The sequence below is a fragment of the Oncorhynchus mykiss genome, chromosome 19 (genome assembly GCF_013265735.2).
Source record: "Oncorhynchus mykiss isolate Arlee chromosome 19, USDA_OmykA_1.1, whole genome shotgun sequence".
Classification (NCBI taxonomy): domain Eukaryota; kingdom Metazoa; phylum Chordata; class Actinopteri; order Salmoniformes; family Salmonidae; genus Oncorhynchus; species Oncorhynchus mykiss.
In genome coordinates, this window is record NC_048583.1 from 11,717,581 (window position 1) to 11,742,539 (window position 24,959).

At 45.7% G+C, this 24,959-nt stretch overlaps 1 protein-coding gene across 3 annotated transcripts in view; it reads right to left on the reverse strand.

Annotated features, from left to right (window-relative positions):
* Positions 1-24,499, reverse strand: part of mra (mineralocorticoid receptor form A) — a 97,523-nt gene extending 73,024 nt beyond the window's left edge. For 2 of the 3 annotated variants that reach the window (XM_021573113.2, XM_036953678.1), the window contains exons 1-2: positions 24,056-24,499; positions 20,206-22,152 (exon numbers count right to left, since the gene is read on the reverse strand). In XM_021573113.2, the coding sequence (XP_021428788.2) occupies positions 20,206-22,133 (1,928 nt within the window). In that variant the 5' untranslated portion in view covers positions 22,134-22,152; positions 24,056-24,499. 3 annotated transcript variants of the gene reach the window in all.
* Positions 24,500-24,959: the final 460 nt, after the last annotated feature.

Here is a 24,959-nt window from a genome sequence, read left to right on the forward strand (position 1 = left end):
TGTTGGCTGGGTGAGGTTGGGGGAATGTGATGGGAGGTTGGGTGTGGAGACATGTTGGCTGGGTAGGGCTGGGGGAATGTGATGGGAGGTTGGGGGTGGAGACATGTTGGCTGGGTGTGGTTGGGGGAATGTGATGGGAGGTTGGGTGTGGAGACATGTTGGCTGGGTGAGGTTGGGGGAATGTGATGGGAGGTTGGGTGTGGAGACATGTTGGCTGGGTGAGGTTGGGGGAATGTGATGGGAGGTTGGGTGTGGAGACATGTTGGCTGGGTGAGGTTGGGGGAATGTGATGGGAGGTTGGGTGTGGAAACATGTTGGCTGGGTGAGGTTGGGGGAATGTGATGGGAGGTTGGGGGTGGAGACATGTTGGCTGGGTAGGGCTGGGGGAATGTGATGGGAGGTTGGGTGTGGAGACATGTTGGCTGGGTGGGGTTGGGGGAATGTGATGGGAGGTTGGGGGTGGAGACATGTTAGCTGGGTGAGGTTGGGGGAATGTGATGGGAGGTTGGGGGTGGAGACATGTTGGCTGGGTAGGGCTGGGGGAATGTGATGGGAGGTTGGGTGTGGAGACATGTTGGCTGGGTGGGGTTGGGGGAATGTGATGGGAGGTTAGGTGTGGAGACATGTTGGCTGGGTGAGGTTGGGGGAATGTGATGGGAGGTTGGGTGTGGAGACATGTTGGCTGGGTGAGGTTGGGGGAATGTGATGGGAGGTTGGGTGTGGAGACATGTTGGCTGGGTGAGGTTGGGGGAATGTGATGGGAGGTTGGGTGTGGAGACATGTTGGCTGGGTGAGGTTGGGGGAATGAGATGGGAGGTTGGGTGTGGAGACATGTTGGCTGGGTGAGGTTGGGGGAATGTGATGGGAGGTTGGGTGTGGAGACATGTTGGCTGGGTAGGGCTGGGGGAATGTGATGGGAGGTTGGGGGTGGAGACATGTTGGCTGGGTGAGGTTGGGGGAATGTGATGGGAGGTTGGGTGTGGAGACATGTTGGCTGGGTGAGGTTGGGGGAATGTGATGGGAGGTTGGGTGTGGAGACATGTTGGCTGGGTGAGGTTGGGGGAATGTGATGGGAGGTTGGGTGTGGAGACATGTTGGCTGGGTGAGGTTGGGGGAATGTGATGGGAGGTTGGGTGTGGAAACATGTTGGCTGGGTGAGGTTGGGGGAATGTGATGGGAGGTTGGGGGTGGAGACATGTTGGCTGGGTAGGGCTGGGGGAATGTGATGGGAGGTTGGGTGTGGAGACATGTTGGCTGGGTGGGGTTGGGGGAATGTGATGGGAGGTTGGGGGTGGAGACATGTTAGCTGGGTGAGGTTGGGGGAATGTGATGGGAGGTTGGGGGTGGAGACATGTTGGCTGGGTAGGGCTGGGGGAATGTGATGGGAGGTTGGGTGTGGAGACATGTTGGCTGGGTGGGGTTGGGGGAATGTGATGGGAGGTTGGGTGTGGAGACATGTTGGCTGGGTGAGGTTGGGGGAATGTGATGGGAGGTTGGGGGTGGAGACATGTTGGCTGGGTGAGGTTGGGGGAATGTGATGGGAGGTTGGGGGTGGAGACATGTTAGCTGGGTGAGGTTGGGGGAATGTGATGGGAGGTTGGGTGTGGAGACATGTTGGCTGGGTGAGGTTGGGGGAATGTGATGGGAGGTTGGGTGTGGAGACATGTTGGCTGGGTGAGGTTGGGGGAATGTGATGGGAGGTTGGGTGTGGAAACATGTTGGCTGGGTGAGGTTGGGGGAATGTGATGGGAGGTTGGGGGTGGAGACATGTTGGCTGGGTAGGGCTGGGGGAATGTGATGGGAGGTTGGGTGTGGAGACATGTTGGCTGGGTGGGGTTGGGGGAATGTGATGGGAGGTTGGGGGTGGAGACATGTTAGCTGGGTGAGGTTGGGGGAATGTGATGGGAGGTTGGGGGTGGAGACATGTTGGCTGGGTAGGGCTGGGGGAATGTGATGGGAGGTTGGGTGTGGAGACATGTTGCCTGGGTGGGGTTGGGGGAATGTGATGGGAGGTTGGGTGTGGAGACATGTTGGCTGGGTGAGGTTGGGGGAATGTGATGGGAGGTTGGGGGTGGAGACATGTTGGCTGGGTGAGGTTGGGGGAATGTGATGGGAGGTTGGGGGTGGAGACATGTTAGCTGGGTGAGGTTGGGGGAATGTGATGGGAGGTTGGGGGTGGAGACATGTTAGCTGGGTGAGGTTGGGGGAATGTGATGGGAGGTTGGGGGTGGAGACATGTTGGCTGGGTGAGGTTGGGGGAATGTGATGGGAGATGGGGGTGGAGACATGTTAGCTGGGTGAGGTTGGGGGAATGTGATGGGAGGTTGGGGGTGGAGACATGTTAGCTGGGTGAGGTTGGGGGAATGTGATGGGAGGTTGGGTGTGGAGACATGTTGGCTGGGTGAGGTTGGGGGAATGAGATGGGAGGTTGGGGGTGGAGACATGTTGGCTGGGTGAGGTTGGGGGAATGTGATGGGAGGTTGGGGGTGGAGAAATGTTAGCTGGGTGAGGTTGGGGGAATGTGATGGGAGGTTGGGTGTGGAGACATGTTGGCTGGGTGAGGTTGGGGGAATGTGATGGGAGGTTGGGGGTGGAGACATGTTAGCTGGGTGAGGTTGGGGGAATGTGATGGGAGGTTGGGTGTGGAGACATGTTGGCTGGGTGAGGTTGGGGGAATGAGATGGGAGGTTGGGGGTGGAGACATGTTGGCTGGGTGAGGTTGGGGGAATGTGATGGGAGGTTGGGTGTGGAGACATGTTGGCTGGGTGAGGTTGGGGGAATGTGATGGGAGGTTGGGGGTGGAGACATGTTGGCTGGGTGAGGTTGGGGGAATGTGATGGGAGGTTGGGTGTGGGGACATGTTGGCTGGGTGAGGTTGGGGGAATGTGATGGGAGGTTGGGTGTGGAGACATGTTGGCTGGGTGAGGTTGGGGGAATGTGATGGGAGGTTGGGTGTGGAGACATGTTGGCTGGGTGGGGTTGGGGGAATGAGATGGGAGGTTGGGTGTGGAGACATGTTGGCTGGGTGAGGTTGGGGGAATGTGATGGGAGGTTGGGTGTGGAGACATGTTGGCTGGGTGAGGTTGGGGGAATGTGATGGGAGGTTGGGGGTGGAGACATGTTGGCTGGGTGAGGTTGGGGAATGAGATGGGAGGTTGGGGGTGGAGACACGTTGGCTGGGTGGGGTTGGGGGAATGAGATGGGAGGTCGGGGGTGGAGACATGTTGGCTGGGTGGGGTTGGGGGAATGTGATGGGAGGTTGGAGGTAAAAAATAACAAAACAAATACAAATGTGTTCAATTAAAAAACAATTATATTTTCTCTATAATTATCCTTTACAGTTAAATCTTAAACCAATTGAAATTGCTTTCACATTTGGCTACACTTAAACATCGGGGGCTAAAGCAAATACACTCCATTTATCATAAAATTCATTTTTAGAAAATAACAGTACCGTGAGCAATCAGTGAAAGATAGAAAGCTCTTGCAAATGCACTATAGAAATACAGTAATCACAAGCGATTAACTACATTACTGTAGAAATACAGTAACCACAAGAGATTAACTACATTACTGTAGAAATACAGTAACCACAAGAGATTAACTACATTACTGTAGAAATACAGTAACCACAAGAGACTAACTACATTACTGTAGAAATACAGTTACCACAAGCGATTAACTACATTACTGTAGAAATACAGTAACCACAAGAGATGAACTACATTACTGTAGAAATACAGTTACCACAAGAGACTAACTACATTACTGTAGGAATACTGAGCAATATAGCTAAGCCAGTGATGTTTCTAATTTAAGAACATACAATGTTATTTGATTCAGGTACAATATGTTTCATTGGATAAAAATAGTAGCCAATGGACATAACAGCCAGTGGTCTTGAGTAGCATGCACAGACTCATGTAAGCAGGAAATGTGTATGTCCTTGCTTACTGACAGTAATTTGAATATAGTATTAACTAATTACAGATGGTTGATTGAACTCATGGCAGTATATTTGACCTTCTTAGCTGGCCTCTGCAATAACGGTCTATGTGACATTCATGAAACGTAAAACACATATTCTAGCCTATATAATACAATTCTATATAGGTTTCGACGTTAACAAAGTATTAAATAGTAGAATGACAAAGAAAATCACTCATTAAAACCCAACCAATCAGAGTATGTCCCTAACACACCCACTAAATATATTCTTAATTCATTGGATAATGAGATTTTCATCAATGTCCTCCCCAGTCCTAAGCAATGTAGCGTGCAGTGAAAGAGTATGTCTGACACATTTCCCTGTCCTTCAGTATCTGCCCTGTATCGTTACCCTTTTGCTAAATATAGATTGGTGTCGTCCCAAAAAAGAAATGCCCAATCATACATTCACTCTCCTTGTAAGTGACTCTAGTCCTCCGTGTCACATTGCTCCTGTGTACACTTCCCTCATTTTTTAAAGGCCCAATCCTTAATTAGAAAAACAACAAAATGGCAACCCATTGACCGCCACTTGGTTTGCTATCAAGTTGAGGGTATTATAGCTGTAAATATCACAGCTTGTGGCATTTAAGTTTAGCAAAGAGCCCACACCTGATCTTGATTCAAACTGCCTAGTCTTTGCCACAGACAGATTTCCACTAGACATTGGCGGTAATATGATGATTATGGGGTAGAAGTCCTTAATAAGGAAAGCATTTAGCCAATTCAGACGCAAAGGCCTATTGATTTCTAATGGGCTAGCCTCAAGGTCGGACCTCCGGCAAAGAATTCTCGTCTTTCCAATACGGATGTAATTTGTAATCCAACGCCACACCACAGCGTCCGCTCAATCAATCACAACTGGCCAAGAAATATAGGCTCCCAAAACCCAAAGATAGTAGTTTGGTTTTTCAAAGCTCATCATCTCACCATGACCTTCATTCGGGCAGATTTGCGATGAAAACGTAATATTCTAGGTCTGCAATTATAACATAATTGAACATTGTACAATGAAACAAGACATACTGTACATGCTTACTTTGTGTATTGCTACCAGTGCCCCAGCAGCCACATCATCAACCCACAGCCCATCATACAGTCTGTCATACAGCCAATACAGACACGTGTGAGTCTATAGACTAGAGGACCACAGAGGAAGGCAAACCACAGTAAACCACAGAGGGAATGACTGACATAGTACGGCCCTGCAGATGTTTACTGACTACCACAATTGGGAAAGAAAACGATGGAACCAGCACACCCTGTGGCCAAAACCAATGTAATGTAGGCATATGCTTCAGGGTGGCGCTGGCTCAACTAAGACAATGGAAGATTGGCTACATATTGTTCAGTAAATGTGTGAGGATCGGATTAGTGAGTAGAATCCATTTCTATGATCTTTCGTCGTTAGAAATTTTGTGAACAGAGAAACGGAGGGTTTAGTCATAGGCAAACGTGTGTGTGTGTGTGTGTGTGTGTGTGTGTGCGTTTTCGTGCATGTGTGTGTCGTAGCGTCACAGAGAGCAGTCTTCTGCAGCAGCTGTTGAGTGTCAAGAGTACTGAGGAGTCTATACTCTAGGATAATGTAAAGTAAAGATCTCCTAAGGCTATACATTTCTGTATCTATGAGGGGGTGGACCATTAAACACTCACCCTGCGGTGAAACGAAAGGCAACGCACGGGATGGTATTCTGTAAACTTGACTCAGCATTTTTTTGTGTTCATGCTTATCTGTGTGTGTTCGGCAGACATGCTCACCTTGTTGGTAAAGACACACACACACACACACACACACACACACACACACACACACACACACACACACTGTTTTCGTCTTGTGATGAGGGACAAAGCTTACCCCACTGCTCAGTTCTCAGTTCCCATTGAGGCAGTGCAGCATAGCCGCGGTGGTCTAGTCGTCTGGTTGTCTGGCTCCTGCACCAGGATGTGGCTGTCATTAAAAACAATAACCTTAGGTGCCTGCATGGTGACTCGCTGTAATTGTTTTCTCATTTGATCTACTTTCTGCCCTCCCGCTCGCCTTGCCGGCAGACAGGAATAAGTGTTTCACCTCCTCCTCTCCTCCTCTCTCAACCTTTTCAAAATCAAATTGGTCCAGTACCATAATCAACAACTTGGGAATATGCCGGGTGAGAATATGAGGGGTGAGATAAGAAGTAAAACCTTTATGACCCATGCCCCGCTCTGCCAGGTGCAACCTCCATCACACACACGCACGCATGCACACACACACACACACACACACACACACACACACACACACACACACACACACACACACACACACACACACACACACACACACACACACACACACACACACACACACACACACACACACACACACACACACACACACACACACACACGCATGCATGCATTGTGGGTGCACAGTTCTTATTAACAGGTTTTCATCCTCTGCCGTATGGAAATGTTCTCTTGTTGAGTTTTGGCTCTTTCCAGTGTAATCACATGGGGAAATCACCCCTCACACTGTGAGTGTTTGGACTTTTTTTCATAGTATGGTCGTGTATGTTTGTATATGCGTGTGTGCACACGTTTGTATGTGTGTCTTTGTGTGCCTGCGTTCAGTGTTAATGTGTGTGCGATTGTGTGTGTGCACGCATTTGTGGTTGTGTGTGTTTTCATATTTTATGTAATGAGATGTAGCTTTGTTCGGATGTTGAAAATGCCACTCCGGCACTGGAGCATGTCTAATACAACCACAAAGGGGATTTTAATAAACATTACAGCACAGCCGGGAGACAACAGGACACAACGGCCCTCGTTGATAGTGTTTGGTTTGACCCGTTGCAGTTTGACCTGTTTTCACGGCAGATGGCTTAGATTCAAATGTGTAGCCTTCCGAGTCTTATATTGTAGTTTAACCCGTTATTACAGTAGATTATTTCGATTTGAATCTGTGCTCTTCTGACTTTATAAGAAGTGTCGGCAAACTTCCGTCACAGAGATGGAAAGAGCCCCTATTTGTCACGTACTGTACAGCAGGGACAAACTGACAGTCACTCTGGTATGACTTTCAACATCTGGTTCTAGAATGTCCGTGACCCTGTTCTTAGCACAGAGGACACCAGCCCAGCAACATAAACAGAATCTTACTGTACATAGATTTGTCCGCTCCATGGCATCTGTTAGTGACTGCCTCAGACATGGACTGTTAGTAGCAGCACTGTACTGTAGGAAACTGTACTGCACTGTACTGTGTGGGCTGAAGTATAACAAGCAATGGCAAAACACAACGTACATTTCCAGACTGAGCCTATGACCCGGACATTGTGCTGATTGGGCTGTTCAACCTCCCACACCTCGGTGTAATGTACACTGATGTTTTATTCCTCACATTCGGACAGTCATTGAAAGAAAAATCTATATGGACAAAATATTCCATAAAAGGTAGAAAATATCCATAGTAAAAATCTATGTATGAGCACGTGAAGGGTAAAGGGGCCCTATTAACAGAGTATTGTTAGTATAACTCAGGGCCTAGGGGTCAAGGGTTCGGGGAGTGCATCTGGGACTGACGTGTTGGAGTTGGAGTTATGGTTGTGATGAATAGGATCGGAGAGAGGGCGTTTGCCCAGGAGTGTCAGGTTAACATTGCGTGGGAAGCTCTACTGGCAAGAATAATAACCAAGGCTATGCATTATACCACACCACCATATGTAGGCCACAAACTCTTTCTTTCTGTCCCCTGGTTTACTTGATGATTGTGGAAACGCCTCTAGGATCTATTGTGAGTGACTTGGATCCTTCCCTGGGCTGGTCTCAAACAGGTCTGCTCAACACCTTTCACACGACCTGTCAAACAAGCTGTCCCGCAGGCCTGATGGAATGGTGTCAGCCGAGTACCTGAACGTCTATGCTCTTGAAACAGATGTTCTTATGATTCTAGAAGAATGACTGTGTACATGTTGCCAGGGTGTAAGTAAGTACACTGGAATGGAAGAAAGAACTCCAGGCATCTCAAACGTGTCAAAAACAACCCAAGAAAACATCCTCCTCCTCCAAAAACAAACCGGCTGCAGAAGCTTTTGCACGTGTTCCTTGTCAATAAACTGGGAAAGACATCAGAGGAGAGGTATAAAGAATGAACTGACAATAGACTATTCTGTTCAAAGAAACTACAGTATGTGGAAGTCAGGGTACATTTGACTGTGTGGATGGATATTGGGAAAACAATTCACTTTCAATGGCAAATGTAAGGCCAGTAAAGTGACACAGCCATTTACCATGGAAACGTTTGTAGCCTACAAGCTCTTTAGTCAGGTTACTCAACTAGTTTTTCAGAGAGGCCCTAATGAACACTCCTGGATGTAGCTTGACAGACACTCAGCCCTGTTAGCCCTGGGGTGCGTCTCAAAAGGCACCCTATTCCCTATGTAGTGTGCTATTTTTGACTAGAGCCCTATGGGCCCTGGTCAAACGTAGTGCACTAAAGAGAAAGGGGTGCCATTTGGAATGCAATCATGGTCTACCCAAGGCCAAAGATGACAACTGTTGCCTGGGCTGATACAAAATGAAGCTGAAGCACACTGCTAGCTAATGCATTGAGCATAAATAGGTCAGACTTTCCCCTCTGAATAATGGGGAGAAAAGTGGACTGGCTCTACGAGAGTGGGCACCACATAAACAATATGTCACAGCCGTATCTAGATGGGATACAGTGCAGTGTTGGGGCAAGAGTTGTTGTTTCTGAAGCTGTGCCATAGTGTTACCTATTAGCTGAAGCTGTGTCATAGTGTTAGCTGAAGCTGTGCCATAGTGTTAGCTGAAGCTGTGTCATAGTGTTAGCTGTTAGCTGTGTCTTAGTGTTAGCTGTTAGCTGAAGCTGTGTCATAGTGTTAGCTGTTAGCTAACGCTTCTGCTAAAGGAGCTAGTTTCATTCCACAAAAACAATGTGCCACAGCCATCTAGAGGGCCTAAATTTAGTTGTTGTTGTTTTGAGTTGTTTACTGAAGCTGGGTTATTGTGTTAGCTAAAGCTGGGTTGAAGGAGCAAGCTAGCTAGCTGCATTACTACCTGTGTTTTAAGTGCCGACTGGCTGGCTGGCCCAAGCCTCTAAGTATGTGAGTGAGCCATCCATTCAGACCGTAAAACTGCAAATTATCACTCCAGATTTGTGCTCCAGTTATGCCTTAAGCACCGGATTAAATGCTAATTTGCATTAGTAAGATTTACTCTGCAACGGGTATTACTTGAATTTGCATCGAGAGGAAAAAACACTGTTTGTTTTCTCTGTTTTTTTTTTTTTAGACAAGACGGTGCTCCTGCAAGATAAATATGTTTTGTGTGCTGAAGGAGGTAAATCTCCTAGAAATCAGGAGTAGCACAAGAAGAATCATATGCATAGACACCTGAAGCATGCAGGATCATTCTACTCTCTCAATTACCTTGCCAATGAATACATTACTCAAAGAAGAAGACAACAAGTATTGTGTTGAGAATAATGTATAGTAACTATTCAAAAGTAAACTAGCATAACTTCATAGGTGTCTTTTGTGGCTGGAACCATAATCTCACAGTATGGGCCACTGTAACTAACAACACAACCACCCTAGCCCCTTCTGGCTTACTAACCCAGGCAGTTTGTATATAAAACATGGCTCCTATTGAAGCCGGGACAGAAACCCACCTGCTTAACAGGGCTAAATCCAAATAAAAGCCGCCCTGTCTCCCTAACCGATTAGACTGAACCAAGCAGCTGAAACCAAGTGGCTGGTGTCAGCCAAAACAACAGCAGACAGTAAACAGGGAATGTCTGGCCTGTGCCAGGTACAGTGCAGTAAAACCAGGGCCAGGGGGGTGCCAGTCCTAGGGCAGTGCACTGTAGAGAAACGTTGTGGGTCCACGGAGCCAATTGACAAAGAACACAATGGTTCTAGTGTATCCTGATCTGCCATTTTGGATCTAGGTTGGTCCAGGTTGCCCTATGACCAGGTCTTCTCCTAAAAAGACACCAGTCTGTCTATTTGGACATGGTAGCCAGGCACACTCGTAAACAAGACATGGGAACAAATATCTCTCACTATTACTGTATGAAAATATCACTGTCAAGTCAACATTTTTTCGTTTGCACAACATGGTATGCACAACAATACAACAGCCTGTAAGTCAAATCAAATCAAATGTATTTATATAGCCCTTCGTACATCAGCTGATATCTCAAAGTGCTGTACAGAAACCCAGCCTAAAACCCCAAACAGCAAGCAATGCAGGTGTGGAAGCACGGTGGCTAGGAAAAACTCCCTAGAAAGGCCAGAAAGTCACACAAGTGGTCTAGGGCGCCAGAGCCACCCCAACACATACCTTCACACAACCTGTACACAATACCGTTGGATCTGTTCTACATAACAGGGGCCATTGTGGGCCAATGTCATTGTCATTAACACAAAAGCCCTGGCAATTACAGGATGATTCTCTAACCCTACCCTCCATCCCTTCCTGCAATAGGCAGCCATTTTGATTCCTGCTAAACCAGTTTACCACTTTTTAAGTCTTGGTCACCCAATTGCGTCCGTGTCAGCTCTCTGTGTAATGTGATACAGTGTCTTTTCTATGGACTGTCACCAGACCCCTGGAAGTCTCCTTTTACCTTGGCTGGGTCACTGTATCAGAGCTTGTCCCAAAGGTGCTACATTATCAGAGCCTGTTCCCAGGGTGCTACATTATCAGAGCCTGTCCCCAGGGCGCTACATACATGATTTTTGTGACAAAGCCAAGCTCCCAATAGCCTGAGTCATAACAATCTACCAGGGATTTTATGGGGTGGGTTTTTATGGGTGCAACTCAAGACCCGACAAAGCACAGAGCACACTGGGTTAGAATATAAAGAGAAGCTCTGTGTGAGAGTATGCTACTACTAATATAGGTCGATGCCATCACAGCCATAGTGCTAGCCATTTCTTCAGATGTATTAGACATATTCTGAAGAGAACAGAGCGTATGTGTACGTGGGTGTGTGTTGACCTAGTTAACGGACTGCTGAAGCAGAACAATTAACATTTTTTGGAAGTGTTTTCCTTAATGACATCCATTTCCGCTTATGTCAGTGAGTCGAGTGTCACGGCCGTTGAAAGAAGAGGACCAAGGCGCAGCGTGGTGAGTGTACATTCTCTTTTTATTAGAAAAAAGACCCCAAACCAAACAATTAAAAACTACCAAACAAACCGTGAAGCTAAATGCTATAATGCCAACAAACAAAGACAACTTCCCACACAGAAAGGAGGGAAAAGGGCTACCTAAGTATGGTTCCCAATCAGAGACAACGATAGACAGCTGTCCCTGATTGAGAACCATAGCCGGCCAAAACATAGAAACACAAAATCATAGAAAACAAAACATAGAATGCCCACCCCAAATCACACACTGACCAAACCAAATAGAGACATTAAAAGGCTCTCTACGGTCAGGGCGTGACATCGAGTCCCGTCATGTCCAGCGATGAGCTAGCTGCTAGCTAGACTAAGTAAACACAGCAGTTCAGAACTTGAATATAAACTCCAATTAAACATGAATGATGAATCGAGCCATGCCCTTATTTGGTCAGTAGAGCAGATCAGAATGCAGGGAGGAAGACAATGATGCGCTGAGAAGGAGAGGAGGGAAATCCACTCAGAAAACTCAACTAAAATGTAGTATGGATCTCACTCAAAGAACTAAACTAAATGTACTATGGATCACATTGCTTTTTATAGCTCGGATGAATGTGAATTATGTCCTTGTCCATCAAACCGACATTTACTACCTTAAAATCTATCTGGACACAATTAAGTTACCATAATATCAAAATCGTACAATCAAATTCTGCTGTTATGAATCATAGCCTACACCAACAATGAAGAATAAACTTAAAGGGGCACTGTGGAAGCTCATAAACAGTCGTCTATATTAATGATAGGAGCCTCAGTGTCTTGATAACTCTTTCATCAACTAGGCATCATCCATTTCACACAGCTTTTATTGATAGAAACCAGGGCAGTCGTCACAATAATCTCCTGCTTTGTGTTGCAGTGGTAGGAAGTATACAGTTACATTCTCTTCATACAGTATGTAAAAGAGCTCAATGACGGACAGGGACAAGCCTCTGTATGTCAGCGATAGGTAATAAAGTCTGAGCACACACACACACACACACACACACACACACACACACACACACACACACTCTCACACACTGTGCCTACTGCCTACAGTAAGGCCCACCCTGGAAATTTGGGCAAGTTTCATCAAACCCTGTTTCAAGAAGAGGTTGAAATGAGGACAGGCATTCTGATCCCAGCAGGGAAGGAGAAGGAGAAAGGTACAGTCAGAGAGAGAAGGGAAAGGAGGGAGGGAGGAAGGTACAGGGAGGGAGAGAGGTACAGTAAGAGAGAGAGGGGAACGGAGGGAGGGAGGAAGGTACAGTCAGAGAGAGAGAGGGGGGGAGGAAGGTACAGGGAGGAAGGTACAGTCCGAGAGAGAGGGGAAAGGAGGGAGGGAGGAAGGTACAGTCAGAGGGAGGGAGGGAGGGAGGGAGGGAGGGAGGGAGGGAGGTACAGTCAGAGAGTGAACGAGAGAGAAAAGGGGGGGAAGTGAGAGAGGAATGTACAGTCAGAGAGTGAGGGAGAGGGAAGTTGCAGCAACAGAGAAAGACGGGGAGGTAGGAAACTAGTAGTTACCGCTGTATAAGTATCAATTAATTAGGTCATATCCTTCCTTTCTCCTCTCATCTTTTAATGAAGAGAATCATGTTCAGTGTTTTTAACTAAGGCAGTCTTTGAATGTCATAATACAACATTTATTTCATAAGACAACTGTAATATTTTTTTTTTTTAGTCCACAGCTTCAAGTAATTATTTTTGAGCACATTTCTCTCATAATCCTTGTAGTGATAATAATGACTGGTGTATATCACCCCTGTGATATCTCCAGTCTATGACTAACTTCCCATCTGTTAGCTCTGTCGTTTAATAAGTCCTCTTTTATCCTGCATTATACCACACTCAAAATAAAATAGTGTGTGTGTGTAAGTCACACACTCACACACAAACACAAAGGTGAGGACCCGACATACAGTAGTTCTCATGTGACCACGTGGAATTAGCAAAGACCCAGGCTTCAATGTCTTTACCTCCTCAAGGAACACCTTCCTTGCTAGGGCAGAGAAAGACACCTTGGACATGACCCCCAACACCCCTGTCTCACATTCACATCCCAAACGAGCAACTAACGTCCCTCATAGCCTCACAACCCACAATGCACCGGGGCTAGCCGTTCCGAGCCACACCACGAGGACGTGGATTTAATTAGATATTAGTATCCAGTCGCGTCTGAATTAATCAAATCAATGCTACTCATTAATTTAGTAGAAGAACATACAATTAAAGGGCTATTAGCGTTCTCTCAGGAGTCTGCCCTTTCATCCTGCCAGTAGAACATTGGGACTTGGCCCAGGTCCAGAGGCAAAGCGTTCTCTTTTAACCGGCACTTCCTCTCCTCCGCCTGACTCGATTCTACTCCTCTTCTCAAGGCTGGTGCCATAGAAGTACAATGACTAGATGTAGTAGGTGCAAAAAATAAACGTTGGCGTCATTTTAAATCGATACTCTCTTTTATCCATAAGCATAACATTTAGTGGGAGGATGATAGAGAAATATGTTTTATTTTTGTATTTGCATGTTTGTGGTACTGATCTAGGCCCAGACACCAGGTGTACTGGGCCTTTTGGGTTGTATCTTAATTTGGTCCCTGGCCACATTGATTTAAACACTAACACCATTTCCATGACTTAATGGTGATTGGCAGCATTTATCCTGTAAGTAGCTCGTCATTTAGGATGGCGTCTCAAGAGTTTTAAACAAAACTCTAGAAATGTCAACACACTGTAGCATAGTCCCAGTCAGTGCTTAACAGGGCACTCTCTAAATAGGGTGACACAGAGATTTGGAGATTTAGGGAATGAGCACACAAATAATCCAGCACCCAAAACTAGGTCATTTTTTTATAGTAATATATTTTGTTCAGATAACTTATCATTTGATCATGGCTGTGTATATCTCAATTGAGGAGGTAAGGAAACTAGACTGAAAATAAGTTTTTAAGCTCTTACATAGACTTTGAAGTAGTACTGTATTGTACATGGGACTGTAGGGTCCCCTACAAGCTTTAAACAGTAAATACTTCTATCGGATTCCCTACAAAACATACAGTCAAATATAATCTTATTTAAATACAGCAGGGGAAATCCTCTGCGTTCAAAATGTCAATCTCTGCACCGCATACAGCTGGCCACCTGTTTCTCCCAAAGCACTGAAGCAAACTAGGCTCTGGCGGAAAATAATTCTGGGCCAAGGAGATTCTTTTTCTCTCTCTCTTTTTTTTTGCTCTTGTGAATTAAAGTTAAAACGCTTTCGCTCTGAGTAATCCAGACTCCTCCGACGAACAGTCATTTTTAATTAAAAACATTACCCCATTTACAGAGGAAACCAAAGTGAAGCCTGAAAAAAATACTAACTGCACAGGGATTTCTCTCTCTACTTCGACCTAGCAGTCTCTCGATTTTCTCTCTCTCTCTCGATTTTCTCTCCCTCTCTCACTCTCTGTCTCTCTGTTTCAATCTTTCCCTCCCTCCCTCCCTCCCTCCCTCCCTCCCTCCCTCCCTCCCTCCCTCCCTCCCTCCCTCCCTCCCTCCCTCCCTCCCTCCCTCCCTCCCTCCCTCCCTCCCTCCCTTCCTCCCTCCCTCCCTCCCTCCCTCTCTCCCTCTCTCCCTCCCTCCCTCCCTCCCTCCCTCCCTCCCTCCCTCCCTCCCTCCCTCCCTCCCTGACATCCAAGGCTTCAGTTGATCAAAGGAAGTTCCAGTTTCTTGCTGGTTTTTAACGGTTATGTAACTTTCTCCTGATGAAATACTGGCCTGGGCACAATACTAACCCATCCAGAGCTGAACTGGACCATAGAATTCCTGCAATTGGACTTTTGGGGGTTATGTGATCCTGGCAGGAAGTCAATCCAAATCACACTGCGGCAACGCTTGGGTACTTGGAACGATTGTAAACACCCTAATAAAATGTAATTAATAGGTACCATATACATTGTTTACTGAGTAAAAATGAGTCCAAAAAACTTTGATTAATCACATAAAAACAAGCAACCTCAGCACAGGAATATAACTAAATAAAGCAATATTTCTGAACCACAGGGATATGGGTCTTCCGCAGTGCAGTTTTGAGTGAACCCCTCCTCTTGTGATGAGCTATGTGTAGTTGGAATGAAGTGTTGTTTCCCTGAGAACAGCAGGACTCTGGCTAGATTTCCCCAGTGCGTGTTTGATTGAACCTCTCATGTGAGGAGCTAAGTGTATAGTTTTATAGAGAGGGGAAGTTCCAGAGCTGTGTCTGTATCTGGGTCTCTGCCATACGGCCAGGCCAGGCCCCACCTCTGACTGTCATCCTGCCTGACATTAGGGGGCTAAGCTGTATCTCATTAGGCCTAGGGTGGCAGTGATCCCGTCAACATCACTTGAAGCTCTGGCTCCCACCATAGGGGAAGAGACAGGTTGTCTCCAAGGTAACGGCCAGATCATTTGGCAGGAACTGCATGCCTTGTATTCCCACAGAAACCCACAGATACTGTAGGCAGGCGCAGCTGGCACACACGCACACATACACACACACACACACACACACACACACACACACACACACACACCCAATACACGTGTGTAAAGACAAACACACGTATAGTCACTCCACTGCACATAGACATCAGCTCTCTCTCTGCCAATCAAACATCCGGCTATTCCTCTGTGTCCAGTATTGATTTAAAACACAATGAATCCAGGGGCGGGCCAACCGTTTAGGAAAAACCATTGAGTTCATTTGCTGCTCGTACCCTAGGGATAATCATTCTCACTGTTGAAAGAGAAATTGATTTCTGTTAATCATGAGCCAGCGTTATTCAAATCAGTGGGGGGTCAAACCAGGCCAGATATCTTGAAAGAGGGGGTTAGAGAGGGTTATACAAGCAGAGTCAAGTATTTAGGTCATAAAGGGCAGTAGAAAATAGTTTTTTTTATTGGGTTGTTACAGTAAATGACATGAGTTTTCATATAACCATAGAAATCGAACTGACAGAATTACATGTAAATCTAACTCATTCCCACCTGATCTCAACTAAGTCTGGGAGTGCCGATCTAGGATCAGTTACGACTTTTAGTTCATAATGAATAACATTTTATGAACATTTTATAACCTGACCCTAGATCAGCACTCCTACTCTAAAAACACTTTTTGAATACATGCCCTAACCCCCTGTCACATACTCTACTGTACTTCCTGAATGCCAAAAGTGGACTGACCATTCCATAGCCAAGTATGACAAGAATAGCCCTGATCAGACAGCCAGAACAACTGGCTGAATTGTAGCATGGTCTATCGATAGGAGGTCAATGGGACAGGGACTGACCTGGACCAACATAACAGCCTCAGGACAAAGGCTGACATAGTCACTCCATTGCCCCATTTTTAACCAGCCTGATGGTGCTATTGGTGCTATTTTGAGTGAGACTGGATAATTGTTTTAGATCTGTTTGTGAGTGCGTTCAAATAAAGTGGTTGGGGAGAGAGAGAAATCATTAGTTACGACCAATTATGTATATAAACCCTAGATTGATATGTATTGGCCATTGAGAGGCTTTGAAGTCACCGGTCGGCCATATTGGCACTTCCCCCAGTAATATATGATGTATTTTTTCATTTTTTAAATGTTTAGCTCACATAATATAATTTAAGATTATGCATTAAGGTGTCTGTAATATAATACATGTGGCAAAATGAATGTAGACATTAATAAATGCATTTCTAAAGCTTCCAAAATATTTTTTACAACATAAGGGAGTGCGAAAATGGAGGCACGGTGGTTTCAACACAGCGCCCCCTATCAGTCAACTAGTGTACATAGAAATCATTGGTTGCAACCAAATTGGAACACATTGACCCATTGTGCTAGCCTAGTTCCTAGCAGTAGTAGGCCTAATCTTCTATGCTTGTCTCTGCGGAAAACCAACAAACACAAACATACCATGCCAGGCCCCATTGCCACAAATAATCATATGTATACAAACAGATTACTGACCATTTCGAATCCCACCATACCTTCTCCGCTTTGCAATCTGGTTTCAGAGCTGGTCATGGGTGCACCTCAGCCACGCTCAAGGTTCTAAACGACATCATAACCGCCATCGATGAGAGACATTACTGTGCAGCCGTATTCATCGACCTAGCCAAGGCTTTCGACTCTGTCAATCACAACATTCTTATTGGCAGACTCGACAGCCTTGGTTTCTCAAATGATTGCCTCGCCTGGTTTACCAACTACTTCTCTGATAGAGTTCAGTGTGTCAAATCGGAGGGACTGTTCTCCGGTCCTCTGACAGTCTCTATGGGTGTGCCACAGGGTTCAATTCTCGGGCCGACTCTCTTTTCTGTATACATCAATGATGTTGCTCTTGCTGCTGGTGATTCTCTGATCCACCTCTACGCAGACGACACCATTCTGTATTCTTCTTGCCCCTCCTTGGACACTGTGTTGACTAACCTACAGACAAGCTTCAATGCCATACAACTCTCCTTCCGTGGCCTCCAACTGCTCTTAAACGCAAGCAAAACTAAATGCATGCTATTCAATCGATCACTGCCCGCACCTGCCCGCCCGTCCAGCATCACTACTCTGGACGGCTCTGACTTAGAATACGTGACCAATTACAAATATCTGGGTGTCTGGTTAGACCGTAAACTCTCCTTCCAGACTCACATTAAGCATCTCCAATCCAAAATAAAATCTAGAATCGGCTTCCTATATCGCAACAAAGCATCCTTCACTCATGCTGCCAAACATACCCTCGTAAAACTGACCATCCTACCGATCCTCGACTTTGGTGATGTCATCTATAAAATAGCCTCCAACACTCTACTCAACAAACTGGATGCAGTCTATCACAGTGCCATCCGTTTTGTCACCTAAGCCCCATACACTACCCACCATTGCGACCTGTACGCTCTCGTTGGTTGGCCCTTGCTTCATATGCGTTGCCAAACCCACTGGCTACAGGTTATCTACAGGTCTCTGCTAGGTAAAGCCCCGCCTTATCTCAGCTCACTGGTCACTATAGCAGCACCCACTCGTAGCACGCGCTCCAGCAGATATATCTCACTGGTCACCCCCAAAGCCAATTCCTCCTTTGGTCGTCTTTCCTTCCAGTTCTCTGCTGCCCATGACTGGAACGAATTGCAAAAATCTCTGAAGCTGGAGACTCACATCTCCCTCACTAGCTTTAAGCACCAGCTGTCAGAGCAGCTTACAGATCCCTGCACCTGTACATAGCCCATCTGTAAACAGCACATCTATCTACCTACCTCATCCCCATACTGGTATTTATTTATTTATTTATTTTGCTCCTTTGCACCCCAGTATCTCTACCTGCACATTCATCTTCTGCCAATCTACCATTCCAGTGTTTAATTGCTATATTGTAATTACTTCGCCACCATGGCCTATTTATTTCCTTAACTTACCTCATTTGCACTCACTGTATATAGACTTTTTGTTTTCTTTTGTTCTACTGTATTATTGACTGTATGTTTTGTTTATTCCATGTGTAACTCTGTGTTGTTGTATGTGTCGAATTGCTACGCTTTATCTTGGCCAGGTCGCAGTTGCAAATGAGAACTTGTTCTCAACTTGCCTACCTGGTTAAATAAAGGTTAAATAAATGGGAAACATCTGAGTATCAAGGTTTTGTAAGTCAGGAGGGGATACCATTTGCAGATGTGTTTAGTGCTTCCTGCACTGACTCGAGCTGGTAAAAATGCAATAATAAGCAGGGCATTTACAGTGTGCCATGTCGTGCCTACGTTTACGACTTCAGTGATCAGCTCAGATTTTATACCACCATTAATACACATCCCCTCTGTGAAATGAAAAAAATGAAGTATTATATCACACCAAAAACAACTCCCAAACTCTCCAAATACCAGAACCACAATCATATCTTCATATCTTTAAATGAACTCTAAACAAATAAACTCCTTCTGCAAGGAAGGAATTCCTTATGTGACTCCTTCACATACTGAAATTGCAACAAAGTTGGACAATTTTTTTCCAATTTCCTGGTTGGTTTCATAGCTGTGATACTTTTGTTTTATTCATCCTCGATCTTAATATCACAATGCTGTATTTAGCTTCACACTCAACTGGGACATCAGATAAACTGTCCGAACAACAACAGTGTCAAAGTTAGACGTTGCCATACAGTATTTGCCTGTGCAAAACAAAACGTTTTTCTGCATGTTTGTTTTTGTTTGGTGGCCGGGGCTCTGCCCTGCAAGGCGACTGTTTGTTTCCTACATCTGGCAACAAAAGCATGTGATCAATCATTCATAATAATTTATGACGTCGCCACATAATGGCCAGCCCAGGCTCGTAAAAATATATTTGCATTACACAAGGTCCCTTCAGGACCTCTCAATAACAGTACAATAAATGTTGTTTTTGTCCATACACATAGCTCTGATAAGAGAACAAACTTTGGCCTCTGTTAGATACAGTAGAGAATAGGGCCAGGGCAGCAGTGTATGTTGCGATGTTGCTATCTCATGCTGGACCCCATCCCTTAGTTCCTGTTCTCCCAGCCAAGCCAACATCCCGCTGCTTTTCCCTTTCCCAAGCCTTGTTGTTATTAGTATTTTGGTAGTCCCCGACTCGGAGCAAACGCCCTTCTTTAAGTCAGACACACTGTCCCCTTCATTCATCCTGTCACACTGTAGTAAACAGACTCAGTTCCACCCGAAAGCTATATAGCAGGGAGCATCTCTCTGCACATGAGTGCCCTTGGATTATACCACTGGGTGTGCTTTGTGCAGATGCTGTGGACAATCCATCACGTCTTATAACAAGTCTAAAGTAACATAAAGTAACAAGTCTAAAGTAACAACAGTTTCTGAGCCAGCACTCTTACTGTACTGGAGTTGTGCAGCAGCACTACAATCCCACAATGCTGTTTGTTTTCTCCTTCAACTTTTCTATATTGAAAGTAACAAACATTTCTGAGCCAGCCAGCCGCTCTTACTGTGCTGGAGTTGTGCAGCAACACTACAGTACCCACAATGCAGTTTGTTTTTGTCCATACATCGATTTCTTTCTTACCTTGACATGCTGTCTGGCATGCAGCCGTGACCTGGATAGCCCTCTCCTCTTGGACCCTGCGACATGCCGGGCCGAGATTTCCACGACTCCATTAACGCGGTAACAGGCGAAATTAGATTCAACAAGGGGTTCGTCCCGTGATCCCTTGGGTCGTGCCGTGAGAAAGACATTGTCCCCTGCGCTCCGATCTGGTAGTGAAACGAGTGTCCGCCTGAATTAACACCCACAATGGCCGAGGTGGGCACAACGTTGTTGTTGTTCTCTTGGTAGTAGCTGCCATCGTTGTTCTCTTGTTTAACTTTAGACAGGAGGTTGTGGGGGAACACGCCGGCTTCGTAACTGCCATTCATCTCCGTGCCCGGAGGTCCCAAGATCCCAGAGAGACTGTATTCGTCAATGTTGTCCCTCAGAGACAAGTAGGTAATCTCGGACGGACCTGACTGGAAGAGACCCATAGAGTGTTGCTGCTGCTGCTCAGTGTAGCACTGAGGATTCATGCATCCACCGCCATCTTTGTTTGGCTCACTTTTTACCTGTGTGATGAAAGGTGAGCCATTGCCGGGGCAGCCGGTGGCCTGGTTACACTTTGTGTTGTTGCTACCATTACCCAGACACATGCTCCTATAGTCCGTGTCGGGTTCATTCTTGATGAACTTCACCATACCCATGTGGTCCAGGCCTACGTTGAACATCTCCCCGTCCACGCTCTCCACCTTGGGGAACTCAAACTCCTTGAAGTCCTGCTGGTCTCTTCGTCCCTCGGGACTGTTGGAGTCATTTTGGACCAGGCCCAGTTCACTAGCAGGGCTGGACACAGCAAACCCACCCCCACCGCCAGAGGGGTTCCTGGGGCTCGAGGACATTGCCATGGGGCCCCCGGTGGTCGGACTGGAGATAGACAATGAAGCCCTCATGTTGTTGGTGCTGCCAGTGGGGCTGGAGACAGACGATGACCTCATGTTGGTAGAGGTGCTGCATGACGGTGGGGAGAGCACGCTGCTCATGCTTTGAGGGCTGGAGATGGGCGAGCGCATCACGTTGAGGGGGCTGGTGAGCGGAGGCGATCCCACCGTGCTGGAGCCTGCCGGGCTGCAGGTGGCAGAGTTCCTCCTGTAGACGTGGTTGTGGGCCAGAGCTGGTCCGGCAGCGTTATGCTGGTTGACGGGGTTACTGATGGTCGTACAGGTGAACGGCCCCCCAAAGCAGGTGGGGCTGGTGGTGGACGAAACTAGGTTGTTGCTGCCCCCGGGGCTGGAGATGGAGCTGGGCGTCTGGGGGCTGCAGGACAGAGACAAGCCCAAGACGGCTGATCCTGCTGGGGTTCCAGATGAGCAGCAATCCCCTGGGGTGGAGCTAGGCTGCTTCGGGAACCCAGTAGAAGGGGACTTCAACTTGGGGCTCCCCCCGGACGCAGCACACTGGCTGTCCTCAAGACAGGGGCGCCCGCAAACTCCCGCTGGGTACATCTTCCCCGGACTACAATGACCCCCCTGTTGGCCGAAGCCGCCAAAGTCTGTGGCCTCCCTGGCTGCGTTCATATACAAGCCCATGGACTCAGCCACAGTTTTAGACAGCTCCTTGGAGTCCATCATCTCTGGCTTCCTCCCATGGAGGGAACTGTTAAAGAGGGGGAGAACAAAAGGCTGGTGTTGGTTCTGGGTCAGTTTGAGAGTAGGCTGCTGCTCTGGCTTCTTCTTCTCTTCGTTGTTATTGTTACTCTCCTTGCTGTCGGCTGTGTTGCTGCTGGGGGAGCAGCTGACATTGACTATGTCCATCAGGACATCACTGTTGCTGTTCAGGTTCAGGCTGTCGGCCTCCTCGGCTCCGCTGCAGCAGTAGTCCATGGCACTGCTGGGGACATGGGACCATCTGTTCTTCTCTGTGTCCGTGGATCCTTCGAAGAAACTTGGGTATCTTTTGGTCTCCATCGTTGGGTCATTGATTTACCTGCAGGTTGAAGGAATACATGAATGTGATAAATGCTGTTTAAATATGAATTCAAAGTGGTAGGGTATTTTTTATGCATTATTCACATATCATGCAAAAGCCGAGTGGAATCTCACATTGCCGAAGCTGAGAGCATACTACTGAATATAAAAACTGTAATTTAACACGAATATTTATTAAATCATGAACAGTGTAAAGTATTTATTTAATGGGTGGCGATTTCATTAAGATTGACTTAAGTGTGTTTTATAGCGGGAAAATTTTGCCAAACATCGCCTGTATCGAAGTGAAGTATCCTTTTAAATCAGCAAGCATTTTCTCTGTCAATCAAGTCAGTAATTTCTGGAAAATCATTTAGACATTCCTCCTCACTTAGTTAACTGTTTATTTGTTTTGGATTTTAAACTAAGAATCCCTGAAATGGTTATATAGGGGAACTTTGTCTAAGGCACGGTGTCCCAAATGGCACCCTATTCCCTTTAAAGTGCACTACTTTTGACCAGAGCCTTATGGGGGAATAGGGTGTCATTTGGGACAGCCTAAATCATGTTTGGAGACCTGAGAATATAGGGGGGTCATGGAACGATTAGTAAATTGATTAGATTGTGTGTTGTCATGTCTGAGTAATAATAGTTCTATGACTCAATTCCCGATCACACCGTATCATACATAACAAGTTCCTTATTATAATGCATTTCTTTAGATGTATGACATGATAACTTCTGGTTTGCAGGAGTAATTGCACTAACTGTACTATTAAATCGCCAAATCAGTACAGTTTGATTAAAAAAATAAAAAATACATGACGTGGTTTTATAGTGTCCATTTCCTCCTCTTGGGCACTTCCATTGGATAGAGACAGACCCAGCGTCACATAAACTTTCATCACGCCATTCACGGATTGGTCCGAATATTCTGTCAATCCCTTATTGTTTTTTCAGACACAACATAGCTGCGACATAACTTGAAAATGGTATCTATCTTTGAGCGTCTTCTGGAAAACATAACAACTTTCGAGAATAATTCAATGCGCAATATTGACCCATGCTATCACATTTAGCCCTTTATATTATGCGTAATGTAATGTTGTTGTTCCTAAATGTATACTCTGGTAAACTTATGTTGTAGCCTACTGTCAAAGAGAAGGACTAAAGAAAAACACTGATATTTTGATTGATGTGACCTAATTACGGGTTAGGCTATACTAAATGAGAACGCTTATGAGATAGGATAGTTGTCGACGCACAAACTACAAAAACAGGTAGGCTACATGCCAGGTTGTAACGACAGATGAAGGCTATGCAATATTTTGGATGGCAATCGGATCTACCAAAATTAACATCACAGTTTTGACATTGATGGCAACTGATCGAAGAGTGTGCAAAACTATTTCAAAAGTGCATTAATAGTTAGAATGCAGGTCATTTCAGACATCGCAGTTCTGCAATGACAGCAGAGCAAGCCGTACTCTTATCCATTATTTCTTATTGTAAAGAATGATTATCTGATGGAAATGTCGCTGGAGACAAAGTTCAAGTTGTTATTAACTGATCTTTGAAAAGTCATAAACAACTGATTTTAAGTTTAGATTCCATAATAAATAAATGCGCCAATAGCTTGCTGGGCGCAAATAAGTCAAATTATTGTTATTATTATTAAGCTATTTTTATTGTTTAGCGAGAAAGAGGGCAGCCTTTAATTGTATTTATAGCCTATACTGTAGGTCACAATCTGCCTGAGCGGTCCCCCAGGACATAGTTCAAAGTTAAAGATTTCCTGGGGATAATTCAGGTGACAATTAAAGTGATGTACATTTCGTTTAGGTAGTTGACATATTAATCTAAGTATTATAATAACCACAATACGTTTACCTACCTCGAGCTATATCATTCGGCGCCCTTACCTTAATTACGACATTCAGATTTGTCAAGTGGCGGTGTTGCTGGGCGGCAATAATCCAGAAGAGAGAATAAAGACACGAAACCAAGCCTATACCTTATATCTTCTTCTTTACAATATCCCCCTCATCAGCTATTCTGCATTTTCTCTTGTCATACATCCACTAGTTTCAGTTCTGACAGCTCAACGCACAGAACAGTAGGCTAGAACTCTGCTGAGCTGCGTAGCCTATATCACTCGTAATCCTCAACATCAAGACGCTGCTATGACACACCGATCGAGAGCGACATATAGATCGGTCGCATCAGATATTCTCACATTCGGACCATAATTCCGCAGATTTATGATTTTCTAGCCCTTCGATAGAATGACTGATAAAAACAGCGAAGGAGTCAGACAGACTTGCAGTGCGACGTCATTCTGTGCACATGAACCCTCCTTCTGTAGCGAGTGCAATACAAACTCTGAAGGGGTGGCGGGGACGAGAGAGGGAGAGGGGAGGGAGGGGAGTGCGTTCGGTCGCACCTTTACATTTGAAGTATGGTTGAGTTTCCCCGTTTTAATACTTAATACTCAAAATACTTTTTTGGATAGGAGGAGACCCTTCTCAAGAGCGTTGAACGAGATGAAATAAACATGACAGCTGTCTTTTTTTTGTTTTTGATAGTGTAGAACAGAATAATACATTGCAGTAGGCTATAAATACGATATTTACTAATAGGCCTAAATTCAACATGAATAAAATACACATTAGGCCTATTCATGTTGCAAAAAACAGGTATATTATGCATAGTATGCATCGTTTACCACTTTGAAATCTCAGTATTGCTCTTTGACAATGGCACTGTGCTTTGCTAGGCTGACATTTTGCACATGTATCTGTAATAATGGGCTGGTGTGAGGTTATA